Source organism: Thunnus albacares, chromosome 9 (assembly GCF_914725855.1).
Source record: "Thunnus albacares chromosome 9, fThuAlb1.1, whole genome shotgun sequence".
In the NCBI taxonomy this organism is placed as follows: Eukaryota; Metazoa; Chordata; class Actinopteri; order Scombriformes; family Scombridae; genus Thunnus; species Thunnus albacares.
The window spans coordinates 29,940,360-29,958,862 of NC_058114.1; the positions used below are offsets into that span (position 1 = coordinate 29,940,360).

Sequence of the window (18,503 nt, forward strand, 5' to 3'; positions counted from 1 at the left end):
CACACCGAGACTCCATTCTTTTATTTTTTTAAATATTTTGTATGCCTACCTTTATAAGTGATGACAGATTGGATCCTCCTGGGCAGAGATGATACAAGTCTAGAACAAATCATTCTTCTCAGATGATTCTGTTCAGCTGCTCTTCACTGGAGGGGTTTTCTTGCTCTACCTTCCTCTTTAAAATACTCCAGAGGTGTTCTACTGGATTCAGTTCAGGGGACATACTTGGCCAAGTCATAGTTTTCACTTTTTTATCTTCTTTAAAAACTCTTGTGATTTTTGCAGTGTGTTTGGGATCATTGTCATGTTGAAAAATTCGTCTCCTGCCAACCCTCTTGTGACTGGTAGTCACCTTTCATTCAGTATTTAGTTATACAAACTTATGTTCATAGTGCCATCTATACATGTTTGCCTCTACATTTTCTGTACTCATGCAGCCCCATATCAGCACACTCCCACCTCCATGTTTCATGGTCGGCACTATGCAGTCACTGTGGTAGTCCCAGCCAGGTCCACGCCAAACATTTTGGACCCCATCTGATCCAAACTAATCTATTTTGGTTTCATCTGACCAAAGAATGTGCTGCCAATAGTCATCAGGCTTCTTCTCATCTTCTTTGGCAAAGTTTAATCTTGCAGTTTTGTTCCATTTTGTGAGCAATGATTTTCTTTTTGGATGTTGTCTGTAGAGGTTGACTTCATGCAATGTCCTTCACACTGTCTGAGCTGACACTGAAACACCAATTTCCACAGATAATCCTTGTGCCAATTCAGAAGCACTTGCCCATCTGTTTTTCAATACAAGGTTGGGTAAATAGTGAATTGTGTGTGCCGTCATTTTTCAGGGACAGCCACTACACCTTCTGTTATTGGTAGTTTGGATTCTCCTTTACCTCCTAACCACTGCTGCAACTGTGTTTAGGCTTCTTTTCAGTAGCCTCCTGATGATCTTGTACCCTCTCTCATCTTTATGAAGTCTCACAATCTGGTTTCTTACTTGTTCAGGCAATTCCTCACCATGTGGAGCCATGTTGCATGATACACAACCCAGACCGAAACTGGGGAAGTTGTTGCATTCACAGGTTCTTTTATAACCTTGTTCAAGCAATTAGTCTTAACTGGAAGTCACAGGTTTACTCTCTTTTGTTGCATTGATGTTGTATTTTGAGACCCGTATTTTCAATTTAGTCTATCTAACCTGTTTGATTTTAATTACAAATAAGATTAAATACCCTACACTTCACCCTAAAAATACTATTAATTAGTTATTGATTCAACATCAACAATTATTGTAAGATGGTACAATTTTGAATCATTTAACATTTTAGTGATATTACACAGAGGTGGACTCAGTTTTATTATATACTGTACATTGCACCACTACATATAGAGAACATTTTATACCTAACAATACAGAGAAAATCACATTACTTAGTCTAAAGTGTCTGTGTCTTGCTGTATAATGACTCTCAGTTTGGCCTAAATGTCGTCCTGTATTTTTGCACTGGTTTCATTATTAAATGTGGTATAACGGTGGCTTATGAAGTGTGGCCACTAACGTATCTTGCTTCCTGTATCTTTGTTCAGGAGATAAAATATTTCCGTTTGAAATCTGACACAATCTGCAGCTGCACTTTGCACTCACAGATCATTGTAGAGTAGCTAGTAGGTACATTTATTTTGAAGGATATATTTCTTCAACTATAGTATCCATTTCCATGGATGCATATCATGAGCAATCTTCAGGTCAGGTGATGATACTGTACGACAGTCTGTGTGCTGTCTAGGCATGTGTGGAGCGGTCGGCAGTGTTCAGAGGCATATCTCAGGTCACTGATATCACATATCCATTTATATTTAATTTGCTGGACTACAACAACACAGTTGTGTAACAAGGTGTGTAGAGGATGGCCTTCTATAAGCTCTAGTATGAGAAAAACTGCGCATGAGTTTAGCATCATGGTTTGAGTTTTATTCATTTTTTTAAATTTAAAAAAATAAATTTGAATGTACAGCGTGTGTTCTTGAGGATGAAGTTCAAGGTTTATTACATATTTCCTGATTGAAAACAAGGTACAGTTAAATGAGTTTGTTCTCTGATTTAGAGAACAAGAACGAAGAAAACAGAGAACAAGAAAGAGCAGGAATGAGACATGATTGACTGTATCTCATTTCAGTAGTGCAGCAGATAGTGCAGTATTTATGGAGTAGTCTAATATACAAACAGGGAGCAATCCTATGAGAGCCGGATAAAGCCTCTCCATTTTCCCTCTTCATCCCATATTTCCTTGGTGACCTCTTAGAGAGCAAGAGGTTCTAAGTGAACTATTTATCCAGTCGGCTTCCCCCGGAGGCCTCAGCAGACTGCTGCAAGCTCTCCTGTCTGCCCAAAACCTCCCCAGGCCCCGCTGTGCTTGTCAAGAAAAACTGCCATGTTTAGGGCCTCTCCCAGGGGTCCCACTTCAGCTACACTGCTGCTTTCTGAGCCGCGCAGATGAATTTGATTTTAAGATATTTTTATACAGTCCAGATTTGCTTTTGTGATTGCTGCTTTACCTTTTGAGCGAAAGGATCTCAATTGAATTTAAATGTCTCATAGTTTGAATTTCGTCCAATTCACCCAAATCACAGGAAAGCCATGTATTCTTGTGTAAACCTTGTCTAGCCATAAATGAAGTGCTGTTCATTAAACTATTAATACTTCTATGTAAAGGCAATATTTACATAAAGTTTTAGGGTTTTAGGGTTAGGAAGCAATTGCTGCTCTTGCTCTGCAGAGGCCCCTCTCCACATTCCACAGTGTACCATGCTTTACTTTTTTAAGGTTTTATGTTTTGTATTGGTCCGTTCTTAATATCCCAATGTAGATATTTTGATTCTCTTAACTGTGGATTAGGGAGCTATGCAGTGTCTACTTATTGCATATTTGTATATGCATTAAAATATGATGTGTTTTCATAGATTTGTGGAGTTTCATGTAGTAGATTTGGTAGACTGTGTGCACATTTTGTTGCAATGTTAATATGTGATTGCTTGCTAGGTGTAATGCCAATTACCTTAAATTGGTTCACTTGTTTCTTTGCTGTTTAAGTGGCCTCTGTTCTGCACAGTTGTGACGCTGATGAAGTCGGACGGCTTTAAACGTTTTCTTCTTGCAATCCTGTCCTGCCAAAATGACCTCAGCAGATAAAACTGAAACTACTGTATCTGCATGGCTAGATTATCACTATGTGGAAAAATATGTCTGGATGTAATTTGGGTGAACTGGCGTAAGTCAAAGCCTGTATCCAAGTGATGTGGAGATGATTTTACAGTAAGTGTTTGTTTTTTTTTCATCTTCTCTCACTGCTAGTCTTTGGAAGTAGAGTCTAGAAGTAGAATATCTTTAGGGGGAAAGAGATACCCTGGTGAACTGAGAGCTAATGGAGATGGTGGTCTCACAAGGGAAAATCTTGACCTCGGCCCCTTTTTGTAAAAGCTTTGCCCCTGTGGCAAACAATTGCAGGGAGGGGCTGTGCGGGTGTGGTCTGAGTGTGTGAGTGTGTTTGGAGAACATTTGTTTGTGCTCTGGCAAAGGCTGTTGGGGGAATGTACTCCAGTCTTTTTCACATCTTTCAACATGGCGTAATGCTGCTTTATGTACCCGTGTACTATGAGGTGAAAGCTCCCAAGGCGAGACAAAGGACCAGGCCGGACGCCTCTCCTGTGCTGCGACGTTTGTCTGGTATTGAGCACCGCTGGGGGAACTGCATCAACAAATCCATACTGCCTGGACCATGCAGACTTCACCATCACTTGCTCAACCTTTTGTAAATCGGCATTTTGATGACAATTCCTAGTGTCGAGTTGTTCCCAATCAATACACACAGAGCGGACGCCTTATAGACACAGATAACTGCTGCTTGCCTGCTGTATCTCGGGGCTGTGGAGACTGACACCCTGTCTGACTCTGATCAATAAGTGGAGCGTGGCGCGGCGCACAAGCTCTGCCCTGCCCACTCTGCTATCGCACACAGGGCTTGGTTTCCCCCGGCAGCAGGGTAAAACTGCCCAGCAACTCCCCAAGGTGAATGAATCGGAGATGTTACATGTGAACTGGCTGTCAAAACGATTTTGTCATCTCCCCTTCTCTCCGGTGTTTAAAGATGCTGACACACTGTGTTTGGGGTACCAATGTCTTGTTGGAAGTGATGGAGGCTTTTAGCCTTTTTTTTTTTCCAAACTCCCTTTATCCGTTTAAGTGTTCACTTGAGTGTTAGAATTTCTATTTCACCTGCCAAAGATGTCTCCTGGCACTTCCTGCTCACTCACAACTTCCTTTCAGGTCATCTGATCTTGACTGTTCTTTGAATTTGGAGACTTAACAACTTTATTTGGAATCTTTTCATAGTTATGAAGTTCAACTTTTTCCTATATAGTGTATTATTTGTCAGAATTCTCAACTTAACCCCACTGTCATTTCAGTTTGATTAAATTTATCCAGAAAAACTTTGTGACACAACTAATCAGTTCTTTATATTTATCTCAGATGATGTTACATGAATATTATTAGTGGGTAGACGGTTTCAGAGTAAAGATAAAACACTGAGTAAAGAAGGACAGATCAGATTCAGCTTGGGGTCATTAATGTTTCAGAGGATGCCAGAGGGAGAATGGGAGAGTCACTGCACAGCCAGGATCCATTTCTTTTGACTGTGGCTTTGTCGTTTTGGATCAATCCCACCGTATGCAGGCCTGTTGGAAAGTGGCTCATCTCTAATGGAGTGATTGGCAACATACTGGCATGTGATAAAAAGAACAAGAAATATCAAAGGTCGGCTAATGATTCCGGATCACCGTTTCCCTTAGCCATTAAAAACAACCTTTCTCCGGCAGGATTTAAAAAAAAAAAAAAAAAAGACAAAATATTAATATAGTAATTATTCCCCTCCTTTCTCGCTCCGTCTGCCTCAGCCGCGGCCCAGTGTAAACCTCTGGGGCTGCGGAAGTACTTACCATCCTACTCCTCTATGCTGTGATCTCCACAATGGCATTACTCTGCTTTGATCCTGCTGCAGTCTGACACATGACCACACAGACCCCTGAATGGGCATTAGTGCAGGCTTCAGCAAACCCAACATCTGTGCCTCCCAGCACCGCCACTGCTCAAATCATTCATTAAATCAGAACACAAAAAGTAACTTTACTTGAATGCCTCAGCATAAATATTTGATCATGGCTGAGAATAAATCTTTGTCATTTTGTACTCCTTCCTCCGGTTGCGGGCTCCTCTTATAGATCCTCCTCGCCTCGCACTCTCTTTGCTATTCAGATACAGGCACATGCTTGGCTTGGTCATTTGTGAAATGGATCTTATGAATATTTTAGAAAGATTCATAGCTGCAATCAGGCCAGGTTAAGAGTACGACTGTATCACACAGTAACATCTTGTGCTGCCATGCTCACTCAAATCATTTGCTGTTTGCATAGATAATATAAACAGAATGAGCGTTTTGTGTTTTTCCTGTGTAACAACACAGTTTACAACTTAATTTATATTTTGGATACACAACAGTGGATTCTGTATATGATTTGTTTATTTATGCATAAGTACATTGTAATTTACATGTGCTTTACACTTTTGAGTAGTAGGATCATTGACATCAGTACAACTGTTGAGCTTTATATTTGTTTGGTATCAATGAAAATTTTCAGTACTAGTGTAGATACTATACCTGAGTTTTATTGCTGATACCAAAATGTTACTTTTTAAATACCATTAAACGTATTTAATGTAAACATTTAATATGTCTAATAAAAGAAGCCAAACTTGTCAAATGATAAATGTTTTCTGAACACGGAAGATGTATAAAATATTGTCTAAAATTAGGAAAATTATGATTTGAATCAGAACCTTTCTGGACAAAGAACACATTTTTTAAAAAGTAGTAGAATTTGACTAAGAACTTTAGTATGTGACCGTTTTTATACTCTGTGCTAAGGACACATTTCCATCTGAGCCACAAAATTATTTAGTATGTATTTAGTTCAGTCAACAACCCTGTGTGTGCTGCTCATAGTGTTTTTCTCACATTAGCATGTTAACTGTATAGCATGCATGGATTTGTGCATGAATCTCACAGCGTTATATTCCGCACACCATCTCATCACAAATTCTCAGCGATGTAAAGCCTTTTTCTGAGTGAACAAGAATATCAACTACTGACTAAAAGGCTGTTCTTTCTTGTCACTTGTGTTCAGAGGATTTCCTTTTCATGTTTTTTTTCCCCCCCGAAGAGAAGAGAATCCTTTGTTATCAACCCAGAGTGGATCCTTTTAATGTCACCTTCAGGATTCATTTGTTATTAGACATGACTTTGGATAAAAGACAAAACCAGGCCAACAAGGCGAGAGAGAGAGAGGGGCGAGTTATGTAGCAGCAGATGCAGTAAAAGGATTGAACACAGGTTCTTTTTTTTTGTACAGGTACAGAATATGAAATCTTTTGTGTAAAAGCACCCAGAGAGCAGAGGACACTGACACAGACTCAAACACAGCTGCCTTTTTGTCCGTGACTGACAGCTCACATCCAAATTGTCTACTGATATGTAATGCTAAATGAACCAGATAAACATGTCTTTAAATAAGCGGACAGCCTTACCAACCCCCCTTTCATCAAACCTGTGGGTCCCCATCCCCTACCAGCCTCCCCCACAACAACCCACCCAACCCTCCACCACCAGCCCCCACACGGACTCATGCTGTTCAGGGCCCCAGACCCTCTGAACAGAGCCCGGCTAATGGAAAGCTTTCAAGGCGGCCAGAGAAATATGTCGGCTCTCATTTGGCCTCCACCATTTTCTCATGTCACTAGTGTGTGTGAGTGTGTGTTTGTATGTGTGTGTGTGTGTGTGTGGTCACGGCTTTAGAATCACACACACACGCACAAACACCTTGGGACATGCCATTATAAACGGGCTTGAAGACTGAAAACAACATAACTGTCCACCCCTCGTGCACACACACACACACACACACTTTCCTGCATGAATGTGTCATATTATGTTATGCGAAGTGATTTCAAGAGGACACAGACTCTGTTAGCTTTGAGTCTGATGCCTAAGAGGCCACTGCTCGAGGATCTTAGGTTACGTTAATGTTTGTATGGACTTAAAGGACCAGTGCGTACAATTTAGTGACATCTAGTGGTGAGGTTGCAGATTGAACTGAATACCCCTCCCCCTCACAATAGTTTTTTTCCTAGGATGGTGAAAACATGAACTGCCCTACTCTGCCTCTGATTGGCCTCTTACCCTGATATTCTTACCCTTACCCTAACCAATCTCACTCCTCATACCTAAACTTAACTAACCCAACCAATGAAGGCAATGAATACTAGCCAGTCAGAGGCAGAGTAGGGCAGTTCATGTTTTCACCATCCTAGGAAAAAAAAATTGGCCTCTCCCTTCTCTTCCAAGCGTGTAGGAGAACCTACGATGGCTGAGAAATTTGCGAAAAACACGAAAGGCCCTCTCTAGAACCAGTGTTTGCTTTGTCTGTTCTGGGCTACCGTAGAAACATGGCGGTGCAACATGGCGGGCTCCGTGGAAGAGGACCCGCTCCCTGTGTAGATATAAAGGGCTCATTCTTGTAACAAAAACACAATGATTCTTATTTTCAGGTGATTATACACTAATTAAAAATTACTTATGAATATTATATTCCATTTCTGCCAAGTCTGTTCCTCTAGATCCCACTAAATCTTACACACTGGACCTTTAACAGTTCAGTAATGTGGCTAGGTGCTTTAAAAGTTACAACTTTAAAATCAATTCTGGAACAAACAGGCAGCCAGCGTAGAGAAGCTAAAGAGGTGTAATATGATCCCATGTCTAAGTTTCAGTTAAGAGCCCTGTGGCAGAGTTTTGTGCAATCCGTACCTGTCTAAAACGTTTTGATTAAGGCAGGTGAAAAGAGCATTGACTAGATACCTCACACCTTAAGAAGAGCTGCTTAAGACATGAGGAGATACTAAACTAAGTCACTTACTGATTACTGTTGAAACATAAACTTGAGATAAATGGGCTTATTAATGGGGAAAAAATCTCTTAAACAATATAAAAGTCATAAACACACATTTGCATCCTTGTTTCATGCTACAGTGTAAAAGTCAGTAGGTGTGTCAAAGCGGTCCAGGCAGGCAGGGGAAGCGTGTTGTAGCCACGGCTGGCGCTCCAGGAGGAGGCTTGTCAGCCCGAAGAGGCCCGACTCTCCCCACACGTGTTCAGCCCGTCAGCTGCCTCACTGGTGTCTCTTGTTATTATTTTCCTCTCATTCTGCTGCCTTTTCTTTCCAGAGTCATGAATAATTTGTGTCTACGCCTTGTTGCTTGATGACAGCTGTGCAGAAGGTTTGCAGTCTGTTTTTCAGATCAGGTGAATAATGAATAAGCCTCTGCAACAAAAGAGCTGTGTCCTATATGAGCCCGGCCTCTCTTCATCTGTCCTGGCTTAGTTGGCGTGTCAACTGGGGAGGGGACAGGTGAGAATAAAAGTCTCTCTGATGCAGAAAACTTTCCCAAACGAAGTGTGTATGCAGAAGGTATGAAAACAGTCATCAGTTTATTTAATATCTTTTCATCTTCCAGGAAGCTCTTGTTATCGTCCCCACACAAGAGCATATTAATCAGTGCTTTTTCTCCGAAGCTTGCGCTTTGAAATTCTGTGTCCCTCTCATCTTATCTCTCTATGTATCTGTGAAACCTGTGTGAAATCTGCTGAACAGAGCGTGAGAGCAAGCGCCACATTATTATCACAATATACACAACAGGCCCGCTCACCCTCAGGGGGAACAATCACATTGACTCTCTCTTCATGAAAGTGTCCTCTCTATCTTCTCTCATGAGCATATTAAGCAGATGTTGCTGATTCCAGATATTGATGCTTGTCAGCTGCGTGTTTGTGATCTTGATCTTTGCTTTCTTTTTAAACGGTATCGCATATGATGTTTTGATCTGATTCTCTCCTTCACTCCGTCAGGCCACATATCATATTTGTGAATCAGGAGATGGAGTCTGGTTTCAAAAGCTGTTGCAGCTTGCTGAGTAATGTCTCTTCAACAATTTTCATGTTCCATTTCAAAATTTTGTGTCTTTACATAGCAAAAAAAATGTTATATTAAAGTATTTCTGGAATAATCTAAACTCTTCTCTACAGTCGTTTGAAACAACAGGCCCTGTCAAAGGTATCTGACAGTAAAACCCATAACAGATATTCTTGTTTTAGTCCAGATTTGGAATTTACGCAGTTTATTTAAACTGTGGAAGATACAGAAAAATCAAACACCAATGTGCTTCTAAAATCCCTCTTTTATAATTCATGTTTAATTTCAGATTAATAATGAATCATCCAAAAACCACGAAACCCAGAATTCTGAACTTTCTAATTGCACAACTGTGTCTGTCAAGAGGAATTAATTCCACTACCTCTGTGTGTACAAACGTGTGGTTGTGTGCACAGATGTGTGTATGTGTGTGTGTGTGTGTGTGTGTTGCACATATTCCTTGAGTGTGTTTGCGTGCACTTCTGGACCAAGATGCAGGCCAAGATTTGAGCCTTTTAGACTGCAATGCTCTGATTACTCGCCCACCCCGATCGATCGAGCCATATTCTATTCATATTTGATATGCCTCGGGGCAGTGGGGTAATGCTTTAAAAAAAATCCACCCCTGCCCTTGGAGGAAATCTGGTCAGCCTAATGGTTTGTTTGAAGATTTTTGCTTGAAAAGCCTCTTTCTGAGATTGTGCTTGAGGAGCTTCTCTCAGAGGGAATCATGCAACACCTTACGAGACAAACAAATCGCTCAGTTTCTAAATAACAAGCTGTCGTTTTAAAGAAGACGCATAAAAAAGTTATGAGAGGAGTTTGATGTCCAAAGTTCAGTTGATGTCTGCCCGCTCTGCACAGCGGTGAGACATCACACCTGAGATGACCCACTTGTCCGTTACTGCTGAGAGTCGTGGTCATGCTGGTGGCTTGAGGCTGCCTCAGAGTGTTAAAGGCACTTAACGACAAACTCTTCATTCCAACAGGAGGAAATTCCCCTGTGCTGTGATTCAACATCAGCCTGAACAGTGCGCGTACCCGTTTTTAGACAGCAGCATTTGTCTAAGTGATTTATCTGTGACGCTTGCAGCAATTTCCTTTATAGTCTGCAGATTTCCTGTTAGGTGAGCCACTCTTTGAAATGACACTTTGTGCACATGTAATTTTAACTAATTTTAGAAATAAAAGTATATGAGCTTTTTCCACATGTAATGTATTTACATCTCAAGAGAACAAATGACGTGGCTCTCTCCCTGCCACGCAGCACCAAGGTGCACAGCTCCAGTAAGTCTTGCATTACATCGCCATCCCTCCAGCTTCAAATGAGCTCGCCTTTTCCTGTTCCCCTTTAGTCTGTTCATCTGGGGGCTTAAAATATTCAGTATTTTCGCAGGCCTGGATGTTGTACGATTTTGGGGGAAGTGAGGCATAGAAAATCTTTGTGAGTCAGTGATTTCAATCAATGTTGAGGGAAGACGACTAACTGATTGTTCCTCTTTTTTTTTCTCTTTTGCCGTGTTAGAGTAATAAAGATGAGACGGTAAGTTAGGCAAGTGATTAATCTGACAGTATCAGTGATGCAGTGTATAAAGTCTCAGCCAGCTGTTTCATCCACATGATGGAAGTTATATGAAAATAATGCTATCTAGAGTGGAAACTCATTTCTCATGAGTACATTGATTGGTTTTCATGAGTTTATTATGTTCTGATGATGACTAAATGGAAATCACACCTTTTTCTTTACCATCACACTGTGTGTCACTGTCTGTCATAAGGATTTATATACCGGTAGTGTCTTTCATTTGCTGTAAACTCTGTGTCTTTACTGCCAGTGTCTCAATATGACTATTTTTTCCTGATAGTTTCAAACTGCACATCCAAATGAATCTACCCACAGGCCCCATGTGAGATCAATTTCTGCTCATCACTAACTTAACAATTCAGCAAAATTATTAATAAAGTCAAACAAAAAGAATCTATTTTAAACTACTTTCTCTGCACCAATCCCCCAGAGGAGCACAGCTGCTGCATGCGCTGCCAGCTTTCTGCCAAAACTCGTTTTGTTTTTTTTTTTTTTGTTTTTTTCTTTTTTTAATAACAGCCATGAGGGTAAAAAGCATCTGGTTAACGGTTAAATCAGCTCAGACTGTTTAAGGTTCAAACACATGGCTGCAGTGGTCAAAACAAACAGGAGCTGCGGTAGCCTCTGGGCAATCCCAATCACAGCAGCAAGATGCTTAAATGTCCAACATCAGCCTAAAGCTTTAATTCCTCTTCATAAACACGTCAGAAAACAAAAATCTTATTGGCTTATTTATTATTATTAGTTTGTTAGTTTTGTTTCGTGGGTGGAAGGTTATAATGAAGCGCTTTAATTTCAAAACTCAATTGCTGCACAAGCGCAATGAGAAATAATTCATAACGACATTAAACTAGCACAATCCGTTACTAATTGAAATAATAATAATAATAACAATGATAATAAAGTTGTAAAAAATATAATGTACAAATAAATTGCAATATTTTCTGATATATTATGAATACTATACACACAATAAATGGCGTCAAGGCTACAGAGAGTGTGAGAAAAGAAACAAGCTCTCTGTTTGTGGTGAAACTGATGAGCAGTCTGATCTAAACCACCGGTTTTATTCACTCCCTCCGTTTCTGTCATTTGGAAAAAAAAGAAGTCATCTTCTCATTTCATGTTTCACTATTGGAGTTTATTATTGCAGTTTTAATTTCTCTTAAACCAACCAGAAAATAAAATAGCCTGAAAAAAATGTTATTCATATTGTAAACGACTAAAATGACAAAAAAAAAAAATGTGCAAAATGTAAAAGTGTAAGATGCCAGCATGGTGAGAAAGGCTCGGGCTGTTTTGCCAGCAGCTTCGAACTGAAAACAAAATGCCTCTCTGTTCTTTGGAGAAACGCAGATTTCCATCACTGCTTCTTGGTAGCTTTATTGTCGATCCGGTTATTTAAGTGTGAGTACAAATATTTTGGGTGTAATGCCCTCTAAAGCTGATTCATATCAGTCGACATATAAACATGATAAATGAGTTTATCACGCTTCATCATATCTGATCTGCATTTCTTACAGTTCGCAGCTTATCTCTGGTTTTCTGGACCTTTAGAACAATCTGCAGAAGGTTTGTGTTATAGGTAGTGTTGCCGATGTCTCCGCACTGCAAACAAGTCGTTAGGTATTCGTTTTCCTCATTAGAATAAATTATATAGCTATAAATTTCAATGCACTTTCATATGAAGTTTTTACGAAGCTAAAAGTGGATCAAAGTGAATCTTGATCCAGAAACTGTCCTCAAGCGTAATGTCTTATGTCTTTGTCAGATTTCTCCTCCGGTTTTTTTTTTTCAAAATAAAGACAGGGATTATATGACATGGTGTGCGCGGTGAGCGCGGCTCTTGAACGCTTCATTTCAGTCCGTGCTGCGTCTCTTTGTGTCTCCGCAGATCCACTTTTCTCTGGAAACCTTTGCCGCAGAGGTCGCAGCCGAAAGGTTTGTATCCGGTGTGTTTCCTGCTGTGTGTGATGAGGTTGGAGCTCTGGCTGAACGCTTTCCCGCACACCTGGCACTTGTGCGGTTTCTCACCTGGAAAAAAAAACCATATTAAAATATATTTAGTTTCAGTTATATTAGCTAAAGCATCTTTTCTTCTTATAGCCTTGGTTATGAACCATTTTTCCAATCTGAGTTTTTAAAATGTCTTAAAATCAGGAAGATTTTGGACTTTTGCGCACAGGTGGGAGGCCGGTTACGCACAGATTATTTATCTCCAGTAACAAATAACTCCTGCCAGGTGTACTGCTACGTGTTTCTATCTTTTCTCTACTTGCCTGTGTGAATGAACGTGTGTTTCTTCATATCTGATTTCTGGTGGAACCTCTTTCCGCAGTACTGGCAGGGGTAGGGCCGAGTGTCAGAGTGGATGAGCAGATGCGTCGACAAAGTCGACGACCTCTTAAAACTTTTACCGCATATTTTGCAGTCAAAACTTCTTTCCTGAAACGTGAGCAGAGGCGAGGTTAGTGATGATTTCAAGTCAGCAGTGCACCGCTGACAGGAAAGCAAAAACGACAACGAGAGGAAAAAGACAGGGGAAGGTGTGAATTAGAGGTTTCTTGGGTAAGTGAAGTCACCTGCGAGTGTACAGCTTTGTGTTGCTCGAGGCTGACTGAGTGTCCAAATGTTTTACCGCAGATTTCACACGCAAACGGCCGAGTACCACTGTGAGATCTGCGGACATGCACCTCCAAACCGTGCGGTGTAGAAAATACCTGGTGGACAGACAAACATAATAATGTTAAGGAAGATTTGGAAAGAACAAATCATTTAAAAAATATTTTGCGTAACTGAATATTGATTCCAGTTGGAGGTCAGAGGTCAGTCACAGAGCAGAGCCCCTGTTTGATGTCTTGCTCATACAAACTTTAGCAGTCAGTGTTTGCTTAGTTCCACAGTAATAATTTTGATATACAATTAAAAACTCAAATGACCCCAAATCATCAAGTTATTGGTGTTTTTCTTTGAAGTTTTCATACCAAAGCCTGTGTACGTCATCTATTTATTTATCCCGACAAAGCTGAGGTTGTGCAGACGTCTCCATCCTCACCTTACTGCACTCGACACACTTGTAAGCACCGTTTAGGATCAGACTGGAACACAGCAGGTCAGACGGGGCCTTCACATCGTGGCTTTTCCCGTGCAGGCCTCTCTCGGGAAACATCAGAGCAGCAGCAGCTTGCCTCCGGTACTCGCTGTAGGTCTCCTCTCCCAGAGCCCGGTCTGCGTACACGGTGCTCCTGTCCCCGTAAAAGGCCATCGCCGCCGGGCCTCCGTCCACCTCCACGCCCGGATGGAGGCTCTGCTGCATCAGGGGCCTCAGCCTCGGCCCCGGGTAGCTGCTCCACGTGTACGGCCGGAAGGGAACGGTGAAGGGCTGGATCTCATCCACCAGGGGGGACAACGATTTCTCAGAATCAACTGGAGGAAGAAACAGAGAGGTCAGATGAAATTTTAATGATACCAGTGCCATGGCTGAAGGAGGGGAGGGCATTCCCAGGGCTCCACAGGGCTGATACAAGGAGTCATGCAATGTTCTTTCAGAGAATTCCCAGAAGGTGAGACTGTTGGGAAAATCAGGAATAAGAGGGGGGAAAAAAGGCGCTCTAATAAAACAAGTCTGGGTAATTTGGCTTAAAGTTATTTCAAGGCCAAAAACACTATTCAGAACTATAATCAAATAAATTATAAGACAAAAAATAGTAGCCTAATTAGTTATAGATAGGCTACTCACTGTGATGTCATCTACCACCAAGGCTTCATACATTTTTGTGAGAATTAATAGGAATGTGATCATTCCCAAACACAAAGTATCATCGCTTAAAATATATTGAAAAAATAAATGATCTCACAATAGATTTCAAACAGACATAGCCTCGTGTAAAAATATAATAATAATCCAGAGACTTTAGCATTAAAAATGTGTTTTTTTCTTTCTTTTGTAGTGATATCACTCCTGGGCCTTTGATACTTGCAGTGCTAATGAAAGGAAGTGATGGAGCTGTGTCGGTGTGTGTGTGTGTGTGTGTGTGTGTGTGTGTGTGGGAGAGTGAGAGAGAGAGAGAGAGAGAGAGAGAGAGAGTGTGAGAACGGTACCCGGTGATGCAGAGGGGGACGGAGGCCTCCAGAAGTCTTCGTAGTCCGAGCGAGCGCACACACTGTCGGCGCAGCTCAGCGGGGATTTCGGGGAGAAATGAGCAGCGTCAGCCAGGTGAGAGTCCGGAGAGAAACCGTACCGGTCCACCGACATGTCCACCGACATGTCCGTTGACATGTCCGCCTCGTCTGGGAGCTTATCTGCTTCTGAGCGGACACAAACGACAGTCAGCATCCCAACGAAAAGCAAGTCAACAGGGTAAAATCCTCCATAAATCCATAAATAAATAAATGGCACTTAAATTAAATTTAGATTTATTTGGGCACAACAGCGTCACTGTCAAAATGAGTTATTAGTGTCCAAGTTATAAAATGGCAAAGCCAATAATACGTCACTTCTAGCAATATAATGTATCATAATAGAAAAACAATAGAGAATTTTTAAAAAATGATTGTGTCACTATAAATATAATGATGTTTAATTTTATTTCGCAGAGGAGATTTTTCTGTGAATTCTGTCTTTTGTTTCAGCACTTTTGGGAGAAAAAAACATTTTAAGGCCTATTTCAATAATCAGAACGGATGTTTTTAGTTCTTTAAACAGTTATATTTCTGATGCTTGTTTCCCTCTCTGTTGCATTACTCAATATGCCTTTAATTGTAATAATGCGTTTGTAAATCGCCTGTGGTTAAAAACTGAATCTTAGTCTTTAAAAAACTATATTTTATATCCTCAGATGGAGTACAAATTTTAACATTTAAAGAAACATTTTACGCAGTGAAGAATATTTCAAAGCAGCATCATTGCACATACCTGAGCATATGTGCGCCAGTATAGTGTCCAGTCTGCTGTAGTCATCCTCTAAACTGCGGGGCTGGTGGTAACTGTGCGCCTTCTTACTCTTCACCAGGAAGGAGCGAGGCATCTCTGAGCTGTGCACAAACAATCAGTGAGAATAATCCGGCTGTACAGAGGAGCTGCGCGATCTGAACCCTGCAAAGATTTGATCTCCACTGCTGGGGAGATGTGGCTGCAAGTGCTTTAAGAGATTTCAACCTGACGACGGAGCATGCGCAGAACGACCGTCCCGTCTGCCAGGTGTTGCACGGGCAGGTGTCACTGTAGCCCACTACACTGCAAAAAAATATCCGCCTGTAGTGTTTTTGTCAGCACGTAGCATGGTCACATCATTAAAACAGTCTGCAGCGTAGGCGACTTGTTGTTGCTTCTCCTCAGTCCACCTCATTTCAGGACTTTTTTTTTTAATAACATGACGTAGAGATTTGCCTTTACTATCTTCCGCTGAACTTTCAGGAAACACTCGTGGCATTATTAGCAGCTTTTTGAAAATAGAAACCCGACGGTAAGTTTGAATCTGACACTTTTTTTGCAGTGTTGAGGTCACCGCCTGGAGCTGCTGGTTGCCCCTAGGATCAGACTGCAGCTCGTGTCTCCGGAGGAGCTCGTGGCCATCAGGAAGAGTGAAACACGCTTTATCAGCGGCTTGCTCAATCTTAGAGATGGACAGGGGGCGCAGAGGAAACACGGAGGCGCACTCCAGGGTGTCTGGGGACATCGCAGACAGCCTGCAGTTCAACGTAGTGGTAAATAAACGGGTGGGGGAAATTCTGAAAGCTTTATATAGGCTTAGCTCATCGTCAGTTACAGCATATATGCATATATAGCCTACATACAATTTCAACCGCACCACTCTGTGCATCGCTGTTGGCTTCTCAGGAGTGTGTTTTAGTCCGATCTTAAAACGCAGTGACACATTTGTGCCTGACAGGCAATCATTCAGTATAAGAAACAAAATGAGCACCTGTGATTAAACCTCACCAGGGGCTGCGGGGGTCCACACGTTAGGGAGGTTTTGTCCCGGTCTGGTGGTCAGTTGATGAGCCAGTAGACTGTTATTAGCTATGTGACAGACACATGCCGCCCTCACGCCTGCGGGGACAGTTTCATATTACCCCGGACATTATGCTGAAAGGGAAGAATCCCATAACAGAGACAACTTGTTTTCTGCAGGACGCAGATTATAGCGCCTGTTTAGCGTCATTACGCACGGAACAATAGAGCTGTGCGTCCAGGTCCCTTTTATTCTCCGCAGGTGGAATACATGAATCACCTTTAAGGGGGACTTGAATAAAATCAACTATGTTTATTATGCTGCATGTGAATATCAACCAATTTCTGCGCTTAAAACGTCTTACTTTTTCCATTTAGGCTCCGACTTTAACTAAAGGATGTCAAATCTTAGATAAAGCTGCAGTAAGGCCTCGTCATACTACACCCGCATTTACTTAAACGTAATGAGCTCAAGTCAAATTTTCCACATCTGTAAAGATTTTTCCATTAAAACACACATTTGCAAACCCACATAGGTTCGGGTACTCTTTCAAACTGTCCTATTAGCTTTAGCGTTTAGTCAGAAGGTCACAAAGCTTAATACAGCTCCATAATGAACTCTTACACTTTACAATGAATGCATTTTTACAAGAACAGAACTTCTCTCAGAAAAGCGTTACGGCTGCAGAGTAACCAGCCCATCAGTAAATGAAAGACAGGAAATCAAAGCGCCACATGCCTCAGCTAGATTAGACACATCACAGCGGTGGCATCCGGACACAGTGTTGGTCAAGATATGAAGATATGATAAAAGCAGAAGCAGACGGGCCCTGCTGCCCGCAGAGAGCCGATAGGCCGAGAGTTTCGTAAAGCTGCTTATAACCATCAACGTAAACACAACGGACCCATGAAAATAATAATAATCATAATAACAATTGTAATAAAAAAGTTTTTATCACCCGCAGGTCAGCGGGAGCCAAAGTTTGTGTAGAAAGTATTTCTGTTCGTGTAGTTGTAAATTGAATTTTTTTTCCTGCGTAATTTTTTAAAATATTTCTTAACCACTGGTGAAATTCAGCGTCACAAACGCCTCTACATGTGAAAACAGCAAATGATTGAAGCGTCCCACTCGGCACCTCAGTGTTAGATTTTAATGCGCCCTGGTGAACGTTAGAGGATTTCATTAGAACAAACATGCGGTTAGTTTCAGTATTTATAAATATAAAAACAGCAGCAGTAACGCAGTCTAGGCTGTACCCTGATTACATCTATTTAATAGCTTACATCATGCGATTTTATCTCTAATTCGGGTAGCGTTAAATTTAAATCTATTACAATTACACACCGATTAAATTAGAAATGATTTAAATCGGATTTTTATGGTAACAGAATCTGGCACTTAGCAAACGAACAAAACAAACAAACAAACAAAAATATGTTGAACTGAAATTGTTTCAATGCCGAGGCTTCACACCAGCCTGAACACATCTGTATTAACTAACCGGCTCTCACTGCGTCATGAGATGCATTCAGGGACGTTAGTTTAGTGCTGCATGTTCAAGATATCCGCAAGCATCATCAATCACTGCATTAAATATAAAAAACACTCTGATCTCACAGTACTTCACTTATAACTACACTGCACTCAACGTCTAATACAAAAAATCATCAGCGGCATTTGGCAGAAATACAAACCTGGTTAATCTTTCAGAGCGCCCGAAGTGCAATGCTCTCTTAAAATGTGGTTTTCTGCATGAAATGATTAGTAGTTGAGGCTTAGCTCTGAAAACCGCGAAAAATCACTTCCTGAAAGCAGTCAATCTAAGCAAGAATCTTAACAGAGGAAGGCAGAGTTGAGACAAAACATCCCACATGTGCTCACAG

The 18,503-nt window shown here is 41.2% G+C and overlaps 2 protein-coding genes across 7 annotated transcripts in view; one reads left to right on the forward strand and one right to left on the reverse strand.

Moving 5' to 3' along the window:
* Positions 1-18,503, forward strand: part of LOC122988795 (protein SPO16 homolog) — a 31,842-nt gene that overhangs the window by 11,849 nt on the left and 1,490 nt on the right. For 2 of the 5 annotated variants that reach the window (XR_006404886.1, XR_006404885.1), the window contains 3 exons: positions 12,561-12,607; positions 14,617-14,882; positions 15,679-15,762. The gene's annotated coding sequence lies outside the window, so the exon portion shown is untranslated. Of the gene's footprint in view, positions 1-12,560; positions 12,643-13,817; positions 13,846-14,616; positions 14,883-15,678; positions 15,763-16,161; positions 16,373-18,503 lie in introns of those variants that run through there. The other 3 variants (XR_006404887.1, XR_006404888.1, XM_044361413.1) reach the window with 3 other exon arrangements.
* Positions 11,786-18,486, reverse strand: gfi1ab (growth factor independent 1A transcription repressor b). Of its 2 annotated transcripts, XM_044361409.1 has the most exons (7): positions 18,315-18,486; positions 15,582-15,700; positions 14,768-14,974; positions 13,722-14,092; positions 13,249-13,386; positions 12,946-13,111; positions 11,786-12,700 (listed from the first exon to the last, which is right to left on the reverse strand). In XM_044361409.1, the coding sequence occupies exons 2-7, from the start codon at positions 15,691-15,693 to the stop codon at positions 12,522-12,524; spliced, it is 1,173 nt and encodes a 390-aa protein (XP_044217344.1). In that variant the 5' UTR covers positions 15,694-15,700; positions 18,315-18,486; the 3' UTR covers positions 11,786-12,521. The 2 variants fall into 2 exon arrangements, with proteins under 2 accessions (XP_044217344.1, XP_044217345.1); XM_044361410.1 differs by lacking the exon at positions 18,315-18,486 and having other exon boundaries at positions 14,768-14,971; positions 15,582-15,693.